Source organism: Typopeltis vanoorti, chromosome 19, assembly GCF_054136105.1.
Source record: "Typopeltis vanoorti isolate ZY-2024b chromosome 19, IOZ_Tvanoo_1.0, whole genome shotgun sequence".
Classification (NCBI taxonomy): domain Eukaryota; kingdom Metazoa; phylum Arthropoda; class Arachnida; order Uropygi; family Thelyphonidae; genus Typopeltis; species Typopeltis vanoorti.
In genome coordinates, this window is record NC_143567.1 from 31851768 (window position 1) to 31870813 (window position 19046).

Here is a 19046-nt window from a genome sequence, read left to right on the forward strand (position 1 = left end):
ACAAGACGTGAGGAGCTTTAAGGATCTTCTTCAGCCATAGCCAAGTTAGCCGGTCTTGGACGTGGGCAGCAGGTTTTTTTCCCCTAGTTTATCTGGGGGTTTTCATCCCGCAAACCGGTCCCGTTAACACACGAATAACAGTCAAGAATACCGCCCTTACGGGATGCAGCAGAGGAGTGGCGAGCCGGCTGCATTAATACGCCAGTAAACCCCTCATTAGGAAGGGACTCAACCCGTCCTTGGACGGACGAGTAAATGGATGGATAATCTACAAAATACGTAGATTTAGATTATGTGAATTCATATTTGGTAATAATTATTTTCTGTGCAATAAATGAGATTTGCAAATCATTCAACATATTTTCTTTAATTTCTAATTTTTTTTTTAATTCAGAGGTGTATAATTGTATCGTGAATACTCCAAGAAAGTGCGTTATATAACTGATTGAAACAAAAAATTAGAATGAATAATATAAAAACGATACAACCAACTAAGAAAATGATGCCAATCCCAAGCTAGTACTTAGAATACCTATATTTTTAAAAAATACATTAACTCAGTTCATTTCTTTTTAAAAAATAATAAATGGATTCGCCTGCGGTATCGTATAGTTCGCCCACCATTTCTAGATCCCTTCTTGGCTTGGTACCAAGAATAGTCGATTCATGCTGAAGGGTAGAAAGAAATGAAGGATGTACGAATTGGTCGCCAACATGCGAAATCACGTGCTTTCTTGTCTGTCGCTGTACTAGTACTAGCTTGATTTTTGTTGTTCTCTTTTTGCATTATTTTTTTATTAATTTGTATGATGGATCCAGTATAGTCCACAAGTTCTATTGTTACACGTTTCAGTAGCTCTTGCAAAAGAATGTTGAATAATGTGCTGACATTCTGCGAAAAAGAATCGTCAGAAGGCCGTCTTCTTGTTCCCCTTTCTCAAGTCATAAAGCGTGCAAGTGCGGGTGTATCGGGGTCCACTGTTAAAAGAATTCGTAGGGAATCAAAAGGTGAAGGTAAGCCAAAATTTAAATCTCCTTAAAAAAAAAAAAAAAAAAAAAAAAAAAAAAAAAAATCATCGAAACCGTAGCTTTGAATGATTTTGATGTAGACGTTATAAGAACTATTCACGAATTTTATGTGGTCGAGAAAAGAGTACAAACTGTTCCGAAATTGATTACTGTGCTTAAAGAAAAAATTAATTTTCCTCGGAAAAGAGAAACTTTAAGGAAAATACTTCATGAAATCGGATTTTGTTTTAAAAAGTCCCAGAATCAAAGGAAACTTATCATGGAGCGAAGTGACATTGTTTTATGTAGAACGCAGTATTTGCACGTATTAACACTCTACGTACATTTTTCCAACTGTTATACAATCAAAATAGTTACACTTTAAAAACAGCAATGTTCGTAAAAGAAAAGCTAAATTTTCCGACCTGTAATAATAAACAAACTCAGTTTGTTTATTATTACATCCCAGAAGACAGACTGATTACCCTATTATCGGAATGGATTCTCCTTTTTCTGACATGCGCAGAAGTGTCGAGGGACCTCAAATCGGTGGGCGAACTATAGTTTCTCTACGTATTGTATTTGTCCTTTCGATAACTAGTTTGTTGAGCAAAATAAATTTCTTTAAATAAAACAGGAGGTGTTTGTAAAAATAAAAGTTTACCACAAATTACTTGAAATTAATGTCTTAATGAGTAATATGATGTTTTAAACATCACATAACACTCAGAACTGTAATTGTATAAATGTCACAGTAATTATAATAAGAAATATAATTTTTCATTAAAAAGCATTTTTCAAATAAAATAATTGACTTTTTGACCCAAATTCATCGAAGTTAAGTGATTTATAATTGTTTAGTGGTTGATACTGAAAGTGAGTCTTATTAATGCAGCAAGTGCTTGCTGTGCCTTTTTTGTCACGAGTTACTCAGAAATCTGATGGTGACCTGTTTCCTTCAACAGCATTGTTAGCCTTAAAAGCATTCGCAAGAAAGAAACAGGTTGCTGTCTTATACTTACCTTGATTGGTAAGTCTGTCAGACAACAGTTTCTAGAAAACAGTAGCAAAAAGCTAGGATAATGGGGATGAAGGGAAATGATATGTAGCTAAACCAGAGAAGTTGCACCGAGAATGGAATGCTCAGAAGAATTTGAGATTAGCAGAGTTGGATATGCAGTTCAGATGAACACTTTAGAAGTGCCTGAAATGATTCAGCGATTCGAAGGGTCATTCATCACTATTGCTGTTGAATATTCTAGAATTAAGAGGGATGGTGAGGAACCTCCCTAAAAAATGGACCTGGAGGTTGAAGATTTGCAGTTGCTAAATAGTGCGTGGAGAGAAAGTTGTCTTTTTGGATGCCGGGGCAGAAAAGATATTTATGCCACGAGACAGCTTGAAGATTTGGTAGATGGTATTAAAAGTATGATGTACATTTTTTTTGGGGGGGGGGGAGAAAACGAGACGTTAAGATTTGGATTGATTGACAGTGAACAGTTGCCGCTCTCCAACGAAGAGGTTGCGAGCTGGAATCCCATTCGTAAACGTCTTTAGGTACTAGATGATTTTCGTCACCCGCTGTGCTCTTACTATAAGATTAAATTATATTATTAAATTAATTATATTAAAGGGCTAAAGTAGTTTAAATACGAGGGTGGTCTGAAAAGTTCTCGACCATACACGGCAACACTATCGGCAAGATTTTTGTTTCTAAGTCTGTACATGGATGCTTATGACAGATGTACAGACTTAGAAACAAAAATCTTGCCGATAGTGTTGCCATGTATGGTCGAGGCCGAGAACTTTTCAGACCACCCTCGTATTTAAACTACTTTAGGCCTTTAATATAATTAATTTAATAATATAATTAAATTAATTATTAAATAAATAATATAAGCATCCATGTGAAATTGCAAGTCATTCTATCAAGGAGTTTGTTTTATGTATGAAACAAAACTGTTGTCTGTATCCCTTGAAATAGATAAAATTGAGTATCGTGCAGTTATAAAATTCTTTGTAAAAGAAGGTTTAACGCCATAAGAAATTCATTCGAAGTTCATAAAAGTTTATGGGCACTCTTCTCCTTCGTTTTCGACAATTAAGAAATGGGCTGCCAAGTTTAAACGCGGCCGTACCAGCCTTGAAGATTATCCATGTGAAGGACGTCCAAAAAGTGTAACAACACCAGAAATCATTGATCAAGTGCACGATATGGTATTGGATGACCTGCAAGTCAAAGAGCGTGAAATTGCTGAGACTATAGGCATTTCAAAAGGACGTGTAGGGTATATTTTGCATGAAGAATTGCAAACGATAAAGCTTTGCGCATGATGGGTGCCGCGCTTGTCACAGATCAAAAACGCACTTGCATGAAAACTTTGAACAGTGCTTGAAGCGTTTTAACAAGAATAAAAGTAACTGATTTTGTGCGTCGATTTATTACTATGGATTAGACTTGGATTCACCATTATACACCAGAATCCAAACGGCATTCAAAACAGTGGACAGGAGCCGGTTGTTCAGTGCCAAAGAAGACAAAGTCAGTTCCAGCGGCAGGAAAGGTCATGGCATCGGTGTTTTGGGGATGCTAAAGGATTTTGTTAATTATCTTGAAAAGGATAAAACAATAACCTGGGAATATTATTCCGATCTTGCAACCAGACTAGACGAAAAAATTCGTGAGAAAAGACCCGGTTTGCAGAAGAAAAAAATCATCTTTCAGCAGGACAATGCCAAAACACCTGCCCACAAAGGCGTTTTGGCAGTGGGAAAATTAAGGGATCTGCACTATGAATTGTTGAAACATCCACCCTATTCCCCAGATTTGGCTCCCTCTGACTTCTATCTCTTCCCAAAACTAAACCTCTTCCTCGCTGGTCAGCGTTTTTCTTCGAATCAAGAGGTGATTGCAGCTGTAGAGGGGTATTTTGCAGATCTTATTGAGAATCACTACAGGGACGGGATAATGGCGCTGGAGCATCGCTGGAATTAATATTAGTCTTTAGGGAGATAGTTGAAAAATAAAGATAATTTTGAAATTATTAATTCGTTTTTTCACTTTTAGGCCGAGAACCTTTCAGATCACCCCTGTTATATACGTACATCCAGTACTTTCAATTAGGAGTAACTATATAACAATCTTGAAAATCAGGCGCAAATTTTGGCTTGTTGATTTTGCTTATGAACAAACAGAACTAGATGCATAGAAAATAAAATAGTCCACCCGGTGATTATTCAGAGAAATCTGCCCTTCCGTGAATAATGAACTTGAATAGATCAAAAATAATACCATCACAATGTATCAGAGTAATATCTTAATTAGGACTAGGAACACGAGATGGCGGGAGTTGATCTCAATTTTATGTTGCTTTCGTTTATACATGCAAGAAAATTACTTATTTTCTGGTGTTGAAGATGGCAGAGACTAGCCGACAACGAATTTCTTTCCCAAAATGCCAGTGCTGAAGAGTTGCTTACTTAACTTACTCCATTTTAGGAAAGATGGATTTTTTTAATTTAATTTACTAAAATTATATCATATCCTTTAAAAACTGCTAAACTACTAAGCCTAGACATAATTTTTTTATATTTTTCTAGATATTTAAATTGTCTACATATTTAATATCTAGACAATTTTTGAAGGATAAAATTATCCATACGTTATAGCCTAATAATAAACTAATGTTTGCACTACGAAGCTTCAGAAGACGTTTTGAAAATCATTTGATAATAATCCGCAGTGCTTCAGGTTGCTTAAGGTTCACAACGTGTCTAGATTGGCTTTCGTAACCATAATTTTAGGACAAAGCGATTAGTTCTATTCCTAAATATATTTTCTTGTGTGTAAATTGCATGTGGTAACCCTGACGGTCTGCCTGGTTGCAGGATAAGAAAACCAGAGTTTCATCCCCACCCCAGGCAGACTGGCAGTTTCATGGCAAACTCGTTTTTCTATCTGAATAATAGGATACCAATACTTTAATTCTTAGTGATAATTGTTAATCGTTTTGTGAATTAACACAGTTCTACACATAGTTTCTATATAATTTGATTTTTAAAAATAACGAAAACGCTTCTCTGTTAGTGTTGTTGTTTTTAATCAATTGAACTTATTTTTCTTTTAGTTCCGTTTAGCACGATCAGTGTTCAAGTTCATGAGGGCGTTTGCACTGAGACGGTTTGATGAGCACATCTCTGAAGAACCCCAGTTTTTACAAAAGGTGATCGAGAAGGGATTTAAAGCAGTGGCGTCGAGAGATGTTAATCGTTGCCTTTTGAGGCTGGTTTGCGAACTTGAAGCATTAAGTCATACTCGTCATATGAGAACGGCGGAAAAGCTAATTCTAAGCCTTTTTGGGTGAGTACATGAGAAATGTTTTATAGTGAAATCCTTATGATATTTTCTAATTGACTGAATTGATTCTGGTGCACGCTAATGCAGCATTGGGATTTTTTTATTTCATCAAAAGTGAAACTGTTCCAAGGAGGTCAACATCATTATTCTTTCCAGAGTCGGTACGTGCTGCAAACTGTTGTACAGCCGAAATTATATGCGCCATTTTTTTTTAAAGTATTTGTTTCTCAACATGTATGGAAACGAACAAAAAAGCTTCCATTTTTTTCACATTAAAAAAAAAAAACTATATTAAGTTAATGATGAAACCTAAATATAATTTAGAAATTGTTTAATGTACAGGGTGGCCGTAATTGAAGAGATGTTCAGAGCCCAGTAGCGAAAATTGCATTATACGAAATTCAGCCAAACTTGGTATAAATAGACTCTGGAACATGGGGTTTTGATTTACAGAAGATAAAAAAAATAGTACAAAATTCTGCCACCAGACCACATTAGCGCTTGGTTTGAGATTAATTAAACAGTAATAACTAGAACAGAAACAAGAAATCAATTTTCATGCTCATATAGCTTAGATGTGGTTCAATATGTCCTCTTTTCAATTGTTCGAAGAACTGCACAGGGGCGAATGCTGGTCTTGAAATTCACGCTTGCTCTTGTTCAGGGAATGAGCAGTGTGATTGAAGTCTGATTAGCGAATAATGAATTACTGACCATTTAAAACTATGTACAGGTAATCCTCGTATAACGCGGATGTTAGGTTCTGCAGAAATGCCGTGTTATATAAATCGCGTTATGCGGGTCTCAGATCACAAAAAAAAAGTAAGGTTATGTTCCGAAATCGTTTTTTTTTTTTTAAATTATATAAATAGCAATGACATATCCAACAAAAAATATATTTTTATTTAATTCATGTAAGTTAAGAAAAACTATGAAACAAATAGTATAAAAATTACAAATTGTACTTAAACTTCATTGCACATAATGCATAAACGTTTTAGGCAAAATAAAATGGTGCATATTTTAATCTTTCATAGCACGAGGATTTGAAGATTGGTTAATAAACACTGGTTTTGTTATGTAATCACCTGATGAATTGCTACAAAACAGTAGAGTAATTCTGTCTTTAGAAACTTTGAATCCAGGAGCTGATCTTTCATTTTTCGAAATATAGGTGAATTTTTGCATCCCCCCCCCCAGTATGACCCGGAGTCATCCGCATTGAACACCTGGTCTGCACTATAAATGTTTATAAACTTTGAGAGTTTTTTGCTTAATAAGATTTCCATCCAAAGGAATTTTCTTTTGAGGTGCAATCTTCTATCGAAATCATTAGACTTCTCCATTTTTTCCGTTAGAATATCGCGTACACGAGCAACGCGCTTTCCACTTATCGTTGACCCAGCAATAAACACTTTCTCGGATTTTATGTTCATTTTGTTTTGATTGTTCGAATTGTCGATTTATTTAAATTCAAAGTCCATGCAAAAACTCCTCGTTTTTCAACCGATCCAAGATTTCGAATATTTTCTTCGAGAGAAATTAATTTGGTTTTCAATGTTGGTTTTTTCCTTTCGTTCCTTTCTTTGTGGCCATTACTATAAAAATAATTTTTTACACAAAAAAGCAAGCATTACATATTGTATGTAACTCACCAGAAAATAAAGTGCTCAGCTTGAGATGAACACACTTATGATTTTTAATACATTTTCTGGCAGAAACGAGGACAATTTTCAACAATAAACGTTTTATACGGTAAACAATTGAGGTACATGCGTGCTAAAGGGTATTTCCCCTAATATAAATTCGCTACTTATAATTACATGCCGGATACAGGCAGACACAAATTTAACGAAGATAAAATTTGATTTTTAAGTCGCGCGGTGAAAAACATATGAAAAGATAAAGTGTTGCTACAATTTGTAGACTGTGTTTTTATGGGAACCGTGTTGTATAAGTACCGCGTTATATCGAAATCGCGTTGTATAATTACCGACTTATACGAGGGTTACCTGTATTTAGAAATTTATGTACATTTAATCATACAAATATAACATTTATTTTACAAATGATATGCTATCTTTTTCAATTTAGCTACTTGAATACAAATTCTACCCTACAGTTCTTTATGAACTGGTCAATAACATCGTCATAAGAAGTTGGTTTAACTTAATTTTCCCAAGCAACACGCACACCTGTAAAGGCTGACTGAAGCTCACTGGCTAGAGCTACTTTGACTGCGTATGGCCCGTGTTTAAGCAACCGGGTGAAATGACGTGGAGGGAGCGGAAATGGCTATGCGCGCGCATGAAATCAGTGCTGAAGCGAGGACTTAGATGCTCCCACAACGGAGCAAGCCAGACTAGCTTGACTAGCGTCGGCCTTCGATACACAACGCAAAGCTCAATTATTGCCACGCAAGCATAAAACGTCTTCTGTCTAAAAAAAAAATAAAAGGCTAAATGGAATGCTTATAAATGCATGCATTTATTAACAAATAAATATTACTTTCTCAATTAATGAGCTTACATAGCAAGCATGGAGAATTCGCCACTGGAAATGCATTCTGTGAATGACATTTTCTACGGCAGAACGCAACAGATCTGAATTAATTTTCTCACATGCTGCGTTCTGTTTTTCAAGGTTGCTAAATCAGGAACATGTCCTTCATACACCACGTGTTTCCGATGGCTCCCTCAACCAAAAGTCGCAGGGGTTGATATCAGGCGAACAACATGTGGGAAATGCACGACTAATCACTTTGTGTTCTATGAAGTGTTTTCATAACATTCACTGTGCCAGCAATCCAATGTGAGGTGGTGCTCCATCCTGCATGAATACCATAGAGTCAAGGCATCTTCGCTGCTGCAGTTTCATAACAAAGTTTCACAGCATCTCTCGATATCAAACAACAGAGATGGTACAAGTCAATGGTCCTGTTGGGCGAAGTTCTTCGAAAAATTACGGGCCGACAATAAACGATGCCGTGAAACCACACCTCACCGTGACTTTCGATTAGTGTAAAGGGGGGGGGGGGGAGTATTCGAAGCCCAAATGCGCCAATTGTGAGTTCACAGTACTGTTAATAAAAATGTGCCTCGTTTCTCCACAAGGTCTTCCATCATCTAACACCGTTCAAGCTAAGAACATCAGGGCAAACTGCAGTCGAGTTTCCGCATCACCATGAAGCAAAGATTGAGAATGAGGAATCTCGTAGGGGAAAAACTTCAGCATTTGACGCAGGATTTTCCACACAGTTAAGTATGGCATGTCCAGTTGCCTTGATGTTGCCCGAGCACCATTCATTCCGTTCTCCACGACGGCAGTTGCAACTTCGTCAACTTGTTGAGGAATAATCCACTTGCGCCCTCGTTCTGGCCTCACTGCTAAAGATCCGCTATTTTCAAATCGTAAAATCATTTTTCTAAGATTTCTTATTGTCATTGGACCATTTCTCCTATCCTTCAAACGCCAGAATTCTCGAAGCTCGGCATCAGCGTTACCGCGTTGTTTGATAGTAAATCTTGACTAGCAACGCACCTTCCGGTAAGGTGAGATCCATAGCACTTCAGTCTTATCAGAAAGACGCGTTTCGGTCTTCCTTATATCCACCAACTCATCAGTAGAAACAGTGAGATTGTGCAAATATCACACGATTCTAGCGCCAGTTGTCTGCCTGGTGGCAGAATTTTTTCCTTTTTTCTAAAAATAAAAACCCCTTGTTCCAGAGTGTGCTTAAATCAAGTTTGGTTGAATTTCGTGTCCAATACATTTTCACTACAGGACTCTGAACATCTCCCTCTTTAATTATGGCCACCCCGTATTTTACTAAAGAATGTGATATTTAATAAACTTCATTATTAAATTAATAATTGATTTTATTTTAAAATCATTCAGTATTTGTGGGTCATAACAATCGTATCCTTTTTGTGATTGTTCGTAGCATTGATAATAGCGTACTGACAGCCACAGAGGATGGCATGAAGAACGCAAGCTTTGCATCCCTTTTCTAGTCTCTTTCTTACTTGGTGTTCTGCAGATGGCGGATACAATTCAAGTTTAAGGGAGAAAATAATGTTATCTCCGTATGATATCTAATTCACCTTTTAGTTGAAAAGCCGTAACGGCTTTTCAACTAAAAGGTGAATTAGGTTCGGGATCGGATTGAAAAACTAATCTTTTAAGCTATTGAAAAACTAAACTAAAAGGTTAACGCAACATGAGGATCTCATGTTGCGTTAACCTTTTGACTCTATATCACTATGCCTGTGTTACGGATTAGAACCACTAGGAGCTTCATGCCGCAGAATAACTGAATATAGTCATGTAGAATATAATGAATTTAAAAGTCTCCTCCAGACAGATAACAACACGTTTTTTTACCTGCTCTAAACTCGGATTTTCTCTTGTAAAATAAGACGAACCAGTCTGAAAAGTACAGTGGATAAGGTATCATGAAATCACTTCATAATTGCTTTGTTTATATAATTATATAAAACTAGCTGCGCAGTGCAATAAATATTGTCTTAATTTCTAAATAAATAATAAATCCATTAAACCTTTTTTTATTCTTCAAAGAGAAACTCATCGGCTCTAACTGTTTGGCGACCAGCCTGCACCATCCTATTCAGCAAATTAGTTTTGATCTGCATTTGCACGTGATGCAAGAATGAATCGTGACGAATATTTTTACCGTTCGGTTATGGGTGGGTTATGTCACTTTCTTTTAACAGCACAACTTTAGCGAAGCATCTACATCGCATCCGTCCACGCTAAACAAAGAAACTACAGGAAAACCTCGCTTAACGCGAATTCGATATGAGCAATAATCAGTTAGCGCGATTGAGGGAAATGATATATTTCTCACTTTAAGCGAGTGATTAATCAGTTAACGTGTTTTTTTTTACGTTATGCGAAATTTTTTGTCGCCAATCTGCAGCGAGCGGAAAAGTAATGATTGCGCGAGACCTGGGATACAGCGAGTCTACAGTTCGGACTATATTAAATAAGAGCAAAGAATAAGGGAAAAGTTGCTACTGCCTCTTTAAGCAGGCAAATCACATGAAATAGGAGCCATTTAATGATCGAGATGGAGCGTCTTCCATCACTTTGGATTGAGGATTATAACAAAAAATGAATACCTCTTAGTACAGGGAATATTCGGGCAAAAGCGCTCAATACTTTTACCTCATTGAAAGGAACCAAATTCCAAGAGGAATGTGAAAGCTTCAATGCGAGTTTAGGATGTTTTGACCGTTTTAAAAATCGAACAGGACTGCATAACGTAAGAGTAACTGAGGAATCTGCTCGTGCTAATAAAGATTCTGCGGCCAAGTTTCCTGAAGAATTGCAAAGGATAATTCAGAAGGGTGATTATGACGATCGGCAAATATTCAACGTCGACGAAATTGGTCTCTTTTGGAAGCGTATGCCAACAAAATCTTTCCTAGCTAAAACCATCTCAACCAGGATACAAAGTATCCTAAAGGATCGTCTTAAGCTTTTATTAGCAGGCAATGCAGAAGGCGACTTTAAACTCAAGTCTATATTAGTTTAACGTGCGCAATATCCAAGATCTAACATTATTGAAGAAATCAGCACAATTGGAAAAGAACTTGGATTTAATGAACTGGATAATGAAGATGTGAGAAACTTGCTCGAGTCTCATTCAGAACAGCTATGCAAGAATGACCTCCTTCAATTAGATGAAGAGCGTGCATATGAAGAAGATAAGGAGTGCGAACAAGAAGAGAATCTTACGACTAAGAAGATAACTGCAAAAGAACTTGAGCTAGATTTCAATCACATTGGCTATGGTAAGGAAATTTTGTTTGATGCTGATCCTGATATGGAACGAAGCTTCGAAGTCCGCCGAAATCTCGATAAAGCGATCGCCAGCTATCTCAAATTGCATGACAAAATGAAAAAGTCGAGCACTATTCAAACATCTTTATTTAATTTTTTTTTTGTAAAAAATCAAATGTTTAAACAGACATTAAATAAAAATTTAAGCAATTGATTTTTATTAAGTTTGATTTTATCCTCTAATATAGCCTATACTGTAATTTTTTTCCCTGATTTACGCCAACTTATGGAGGAATTATAATTATAATTCCTATTGTTTATTGTATTCGCTTAACGCGACTTCGCTTAGCTCGCATTAATTGATGCATTAATTAATCGCATTAAGCGAGGTTTTTCCTGCATATCATAATATAGATACAAGATAGCGTGCGTACAATTGGCATAAATAGAATTATGTGATTCATCACACTATAATGCTAGCTACTCGTATAAAAAAGCCTGTCAAAAAAAAAAAAAAAAGTTAATGGCAATTACTCTCAAAGCTTTGAGACCGGCATGCAATCTAAGCAATGAAGATTCAGCCGATGTCAATGACAGACTCACCTCCGTTTCTATGTAGTCCTAAAGTTGGACTACATAGAAATGCCTATTAACGTAGTCTTAATGAAAATTTAAAATATTCAATATAATAACAAATCAGGATATTTAAACCGTAAGAAAAATGCTGTCACATCTTTCTCAGACCTTCCTACACAGGACAAACTATAGATATAAAAGTGATTTAAACAAGATGCTGAGACTAATATCTAACTTGAGATTCACGTCCTGACAAAGACTGTATTAAAGTGGAGGCGTGACTGTCGTTTTGACTCTTTCCAGAACAAGGTTTTGATATCTTGGGAATTTATTGGGTACCCGCGGTGCTTTCTTCGATTTACTTAGGATCTTAAATCGCTCCTTATAGAATTTAGCGATAGTAGTCAGGTTTCTTGTTAGAGCTATTTATTGAAATAGTTTCTTGCAAAAATAATTAAGACTGGTTACGTCCGCTATAGGTATTTAAAAAAAAAATCTTGAGTTTCTGAGAAAGAAATAAAGAAAACCATGCCATGAAATTTTTTTTCTGTTCTTTCAACCAGCTTATTTTTAATTTTATTTTTCAACCAGATCTTGATTATTACTAAGATAATCCTCCAGTTTTGGCTGTATCCTTTGGTCGTCTTGTAATGTAAATTTTATGTGTGTTGTCCACCTGTTCATTGGATAATAGTGTCTTTTCAACTTGCTTTCTAATTTTATGCAATTTCTAGGAAATTGTACTAAGTCTAGCTTCTGTATCCTTATTACCCAGCTTAAGTCTTGAACTGTCCGCAACTATTACCAGTTTCATTACAGTTCTATAATAATAAACAATTTTCGAAGGAATATGGCCCAATATGTTTTAATTAATAATTAAAAATGACCATTAACCAATCCAACTACTAGCAATACTTTTATATGTATAGTACTGTATGCGGTTTTGTGATTTATTATTTTGGTTGCAGAAATTTATGATTTGTGCTAAAGTTATGCGTTGCAATTATTCAATTGTCAATCACACAAATCGATACAATTTGATAATTGTAAATCGGCAACTGCATGAAGCTTCAGCTAGTAAATTGCATTCGACTTTGTATGTGCAGAGGGGGGGGGGAAATAGACGAACAAAACTCTGCCTGGGATCCAGTACAATAAACATAGCCTCGTAATTGCGAATTAAAAAAAAACGTCCTGGCTTAAACATTTGCTTTGCGTTTTTCTATGCGATGTATCATATTTAATTATAATAATTTATTTGGTAATTTTAATATTCATTGCCCTACACTTATCGGGAGAAAAAATAAAAGTGGTTTCAACAGAGCCCGACATCTTATTTGTCTGGGAAATTCTGTTTTCTTTAACTTAATCCTAGTCAAATAAGACAGTCTGGTGGATTATACAGGTTAGCGAGCTCTCTACTTAGAAAACATAAGCAGATAATTTCACGCAGTAGAGTATGGTATTTTCCTTACAATCAGTTAACTGGTTATTTTTAATCTACTTTCTGCCCAGGTCATATTACACATTGTAGATCAATTGCTGCAGCCTGTTTAAGTCTAGAAATCTAAGGTCACCCTCGAGCAAAACAGAGGTGTGTCCGGGAATGTTCGAATGCCCCTTGAATGCAACACAACTTAATGATTGTAGCATAGCAGGAACTGTCAGACGAGGAAATTGGCTGGTTATAACTGGATGGATGGGGAGAGAGAGGGGGGGGCACGCGGATTCTAGTTTCATTGTAATTACCTCAGTAGCCTAATGAACGAAAGCAACTCATCTTAAGTTACTGGAATTCGTCGGTCTCAGATTAAGAGGGTTATAATTACGAGAATTTCTCCGGTTTCTCCCTGTAGATTATGAAGAGCTTATAGTTAGTCCAAAAGTAAAAATAAGCTAATTTGACCGATAAAAATATCTAGTTCTTAATTCATCTTATGACATCTTAATTCATTTATCTGTTCTATTTTTTTTTAATTTAATTTTCACCCCATTCACGATGCTAATGTATTATTATGTTCCATTTTTTGTGTATGGAACTTACCATAAAACTGACAAATGAAATGACCGTTATTTAAACGCTGCCACGATACACCGAAAGAAACAAACTAAAAATACAAATTGAGAACTATTAACCGTTACATTCTGAGAGTTCTTCCTGGAAGGTAATATTAATTATTCTAGAAAGATTAATCATTACGAATTTGTTTTATAAAAATATAGTAACCTTTTGCATCGCAGCTTTCATCTCTAGAGCTTCCATGTTCGTGCTTTCCACTGCGTAATTATTTGGCTAGAGAGCCAGTACCTCCAGTCTAGTGTACAGCAGTAAAACGCTTTCAGCAAGCTGGTCGCCAGGACCATACCTATGGTAACTCTTCGGGAGGTTCCCCGCTCAACTGCCGAATAATCCTCTGCTTTCTTTGACAGGCTGTGTCTGGAGGAAGTTCTCGTATAGTAGCTTCCAGGAACAACTTTCCGAGGCCTTACTTTGGAATTTGAGTCTGGGAACTCCCTCTGTGGGAGTGGATGACCACTGAGTCCTTCATCCTCACTGCTCTTTAAATTTTCCTATTATATTACTAGCAACCGTGATATACAAAATAACAAATTTCATATCACTGCGGTTAACAAAACAAATCTACCACAAAGAAATATCGACAATTTCCAAATAAAAAAATATCCCCCAAAATTCAATAAAATATCGATTATATACAATATATACTCGTATATGTAAACATATACAGTGCGACCACAGATGCGAGACCCATCGACACTTCTGCGCATGGCAGAAGGCGAATCTATTCTAATAAGGTAATCGATGTGTTTCGCGAGATGAGTATTTATCATTATACGTCGGAAAATTAGCTTTTTTATGAAAATTCCAGTTTTTAAAGTGGTAGCTATTTTGCTTGTACAACAGTTGGAAATTTTTACATATAATCACGTGATTTCGCGTGTTTTGTAACTAATTCATACATCGCCTTATTTCTTTCTCCCTTTCAACATGAATTGACTCTTCTTGGTATTGTGCCAGCTGAGATTCTCGTATCTGTGGTCGGACAGTGTGTGTGTATATATAATTTTTTTTTTCAGATCGACTTTATTCTAATATCAATGATGCACCTACAGACTTCAAAACTCTGTTATTCATCATTGCACCTCAATTGATATCCGCTTCAATAAATCGCACCTCAAATTTCCTCGTATCTTCCATGATGCACTTCGTAAGAAGGGTGGGACTGGCTTATTTATCAGGTCTGATATTCCATGCCAAAGATTATCGGACCTGGACTCACCTTTATATGATCTGCTCTGGCTTGTTGCCTTCATTTGCTGCTTTTACTTTCTCCTAACCATGATGAGTTCACCGACTTATTTGAATATTTATCACTATTTGAAAGTTGATCACACATAGTCTAATTACCGTTATAGTGATATCATCTTCCTAGATGATTTCAACGTCCACAATCCTTACCTCTTCTCCAACTTTGCAGACCTTTTTGCTATCAGTAATGATTTAACAGAAACTGTTCACCAACATACCAGAATTCCAGATAATCCTCATCATTCTCCCAAATCCAGACCTTTTCTTAACCAACTCTCCAATACACCATAGATAATAACTGTCCTCTGGACAAGTCTACAACCTTGTCCATATCTCCTTTCCTACAGATTGTCCTTCTCCCAGCGATTCTCAACCTAGTGTCCTATGGCACTACAACGACATGGGATCCTTCAAGACTTCTATGCTTTGTTTTCCATGGTCTGATTACTTCTCTGATCTAAAAACAGAAATTATTCTTGCTGGGACGAGTGCTTTTATTCCCCACTCCACTCAAACCCTCTATTCTTATTTAAATCATGTTGTCTAACAATTGCTAAAATAGTCGAAGCCAAAAAATCAGCATGTGCCAAAACCTTTAGGCTCAAGTCAAAAACTCCAGCCTTTTACTTAGCTTGCGCTACAGCTCTTCACAACTACAAAAACAAGCAACAAAAAATCAACAAATCCAAAGCACACCTTGTAAGTGCCAAATGCACAATGCTTGTCTCCTGTCCAAATGGCAGTTGAGCCTTCTAGCCACTTGCCAATACTGTGAGGCACAACTTCTTCTGTTCTTCCATGTTTCCACCTCTCTGACATCCAGATGATACAATGATGATATTTCATAAACATAAGGCCGACCTCTTGGCATCCGAATAAATCTCCTAGCCTTGAGTTTTATTACTCTTTTTTGGGAACAGGCTGGATAAGAAATGCTTCCAAGCAGCTGAATAGATGCCAAATGAGTGACATCTCTCGAATCTATTCAGCAGCTTGAAAACATTTCTTATCCAGCCTGTTCCCAAAAAGAGTAGTAAAACTCAAGCCATTTTACTATCGTCCTATTGCTCTGACCTCGGTATCCTCATAAATAATGGACAAGATTGTCAACAGCGAATTGCTTCACTAATTGGAAACATCAGTTACTTAATGATCACGAATTTGGATTTCTGTCATTCTCGTTCTACAACATATTCCCTAACCAGTCTCACCTATTTGGAAAGAGACTATGGAAAAGTTCGGAGAAACTCAAGTGGTCGCTTGATATTTCCAAGACATTTGATCGAGTCTAGCATCATGGCCTTCTTACAAAGTTTCAATCTTATGATTTTTTTCCTCCTTCCCTCTGTGAATGGATTGCAGCTTGCTCTTTAGTCGCACACTGCGGTCATGGTAGATGGTTCCTTTCATTAGATTTTTCAATCAATGCTGGTGTACCCAAGTACTCTGTACACTTATACTTTTCCCTCCTAATAAGCTCTCTCATCCAATCTTATTCATAGCCTTGCTGATTACAGTACTCTACAGAAAAACCCCGCTTAACACGAATTCAATATGCGCGATTGAGTGAAATGATACCATTTCCCGCTTTAATCGAGTGATTAATCAGTTAACGCCATTTTCAAGTAAGTTGAGGATAACCTGATGACTTTTAAAGCCATCGAAATGCAATGTTTTATTTTCGGGAAGAAAGACCATGCTTCACTCTCACTTTATAACAATATTATGCTGAACAACCAAGGTTAGTTTTCTCTTCTTGGGTTCACTTTCCTCTCTAACCTATCCTGGCATAAGCATATCAGGTCCCTGACTTCTTCAGCCTCCAAAAAAAGCTCATCATCAAATTCCTGACATGTACCCTCAAGGGGTGTACAGGATATGATAGTACTACATGAAAAAAATTACATCATTACTAACTTCCTATCTACAATTTTCCTCCAAATCAGTCTGTTACTTTTCAAGACTCCAACATTATCAGATCTTATATTTCTATCGTCTAAGGCACTTTGAACCGTATCAATCCACCTATATCTTGGTCTTTCTCTGGGTCGTTTTCCTGCCAACCTGGGAGAGAACACTTGTTTTGCTAATCTTTCCTTGCCCATTCTATTTAAGTGACCATACCACATGAGATTAGCTCTGCTAACGCATTCCTGGATGCTGACAATGTAAAGTTCTTTCTTAATATCCTCGTTTTTTAATATGATATTGTCATTGCTGCCATCTGTTCACGCCTCTGATCTTTCTCAGTACTCTCATATCTGCAGTCTCTAGTCTTTGGTCAAGTGTTTTACTTCTGACCCAGCTCTCAGATCCATAAGTTAAAACTGGTTTGAACACTGTCTTGTATACAGCTAATTTAGTGTTCTGACTAATTTCTCTCTTATTCCATATGAATTTATTCAATTGACTTCCCACCATACCAGCTTTGCTGATTCTGTTGTCTATTTCTATATTTAATTTACCATTTTCAGTAAAAATCGTGCCTAATAGTTGAAATGTTTTACTTGTTCCACATGTTCCCTGTTCACAACACAGTTGACATTTTCAACAATTCTATCTATTTTCATTGTCTTTGTCTTTTTAATGCTGACCTTCATACCATACTATTACAACAGTTATTCAATTTAGTCAGGAAATCTTGCAAACTTGTAGAGGATTTATTTAGAAGTATAACATCTTCCGCATAAAGCAAAGAGCTGACATTGACATCTCCAATTCTGATATCATGTTTAATACTACTTTCCTTCATAATATGATCCATATAGATAACGAATAACAGAGGGGATAATATACATCCTTGTCTCACACCAGATTTAACATTAAACCATCTTCCTGTACTTACTTCAATTCTAACTGCTGACTTACAACTCAAATAAAGACTAAGTATTGCTTGATATAATGCCCCATTGACACCATCATAACTGTAGTGGATTGAATAGCTTCTCTCTTGGCACCTTGTCATATGCCTTTTCCAAATCGACAAAACTTAAATACAGATCTCTGTTATATTCCCATGCTTTCTCAACTATTTGTCGTAAAGTAAAGATCTGATCCTGACGGCCTCTATTTGCCCTGAATCCAGTTTGTTCTTCACCAAGCTTTTCTTCCACAATTCTTCTCAACCGTTTCTCAAGTATACTTGCATAGATCTTGCCAGGAACACTCAGTAGGGAAATATCTCTGTAATCTCGCATTCAGTTTTATTTCGCTTTTTATGTATGGGTACTATTAGAGCTCTACTCCAATCATCGGGAATTTGTCCCTCTGTCCAGGCTTTCTGAACTATGCAGTGCAGCCACTGTAAGACTCTTATACCACCATACTTCAGCATTTCTGGTCGAATATCACCTACTCCTGCTGCATTTCCACATTTCAAGCTTTTGATGGCTTTTTCTACTTCAAGCACGGATATGTATTCTTGACTGCATGCCTGGTCAGTGTTTTTTTATCACTGTGCTGTCATCACTGCTTGTTTCATTTAGCAATTTTTCAAAGTAATTACTCCATACTTCAAGGATATCTTTTTTCTCCTGTTTTGATGTCACCTTTATCATCTCTAACTCCTTTCACAGCACTCTTTCCTCCATTTCTAAGCTTCTTCAACAACGTCCAGAATATCTTACCACTTTCTTGATATTTATTTTCTATGTTCTTGCCAAAGTCCTCCCTTGACGTTTGTTTAGCTAGTTTTACAGAGTGTTTCGCTTTCTTACATTTGTCTCTGTATTCTCTAAGAGCAAAAGCTGACTTATTTGCCAGGAACTGTTGGTATGCTTTCTTCTTTTCCTTCACTGCCTCTTTAACTTCCTGTGTCCACCATGGAGTCTTGATTTTTCTATCCTTGCAGACAACCTCACCACATTCCTCTCTGACTGAGTCAATCAGGATTTTCTTCAAGGCTTGCCACTGAATTTCCAAAGTTTGGTTCCTTTTCTCAAACTGTTTCGTTTTTTCTTCAATAAGCTTTTC

General features: G+C 36.5%; 1 protein-coding gene across 6 annotated transcripts in view; it reads left to right on the plus strand.

The window, feature by feature from the left end:
• LOC150095973 (uncharacterized) overlaps positions 1–19046 on the plus strand; it is a 132860-nt gene that overhangs the window by 78459 nt on the left and 35355 nt on the right. For all 6 annotated transcript variants that reach the window (XM_090409424.1, XM_090409423.1, XM_090409426.1 and 3 more), the window contains one exon: positions 5136–5368. In XM_090409424.1, coding sequence (XP_090265550.1) covers positions 5136–5368 — 233 coding nt within the window. The remainder of the gene's footprint in view (positions 1–5135; positions 5369–19046) is intronic.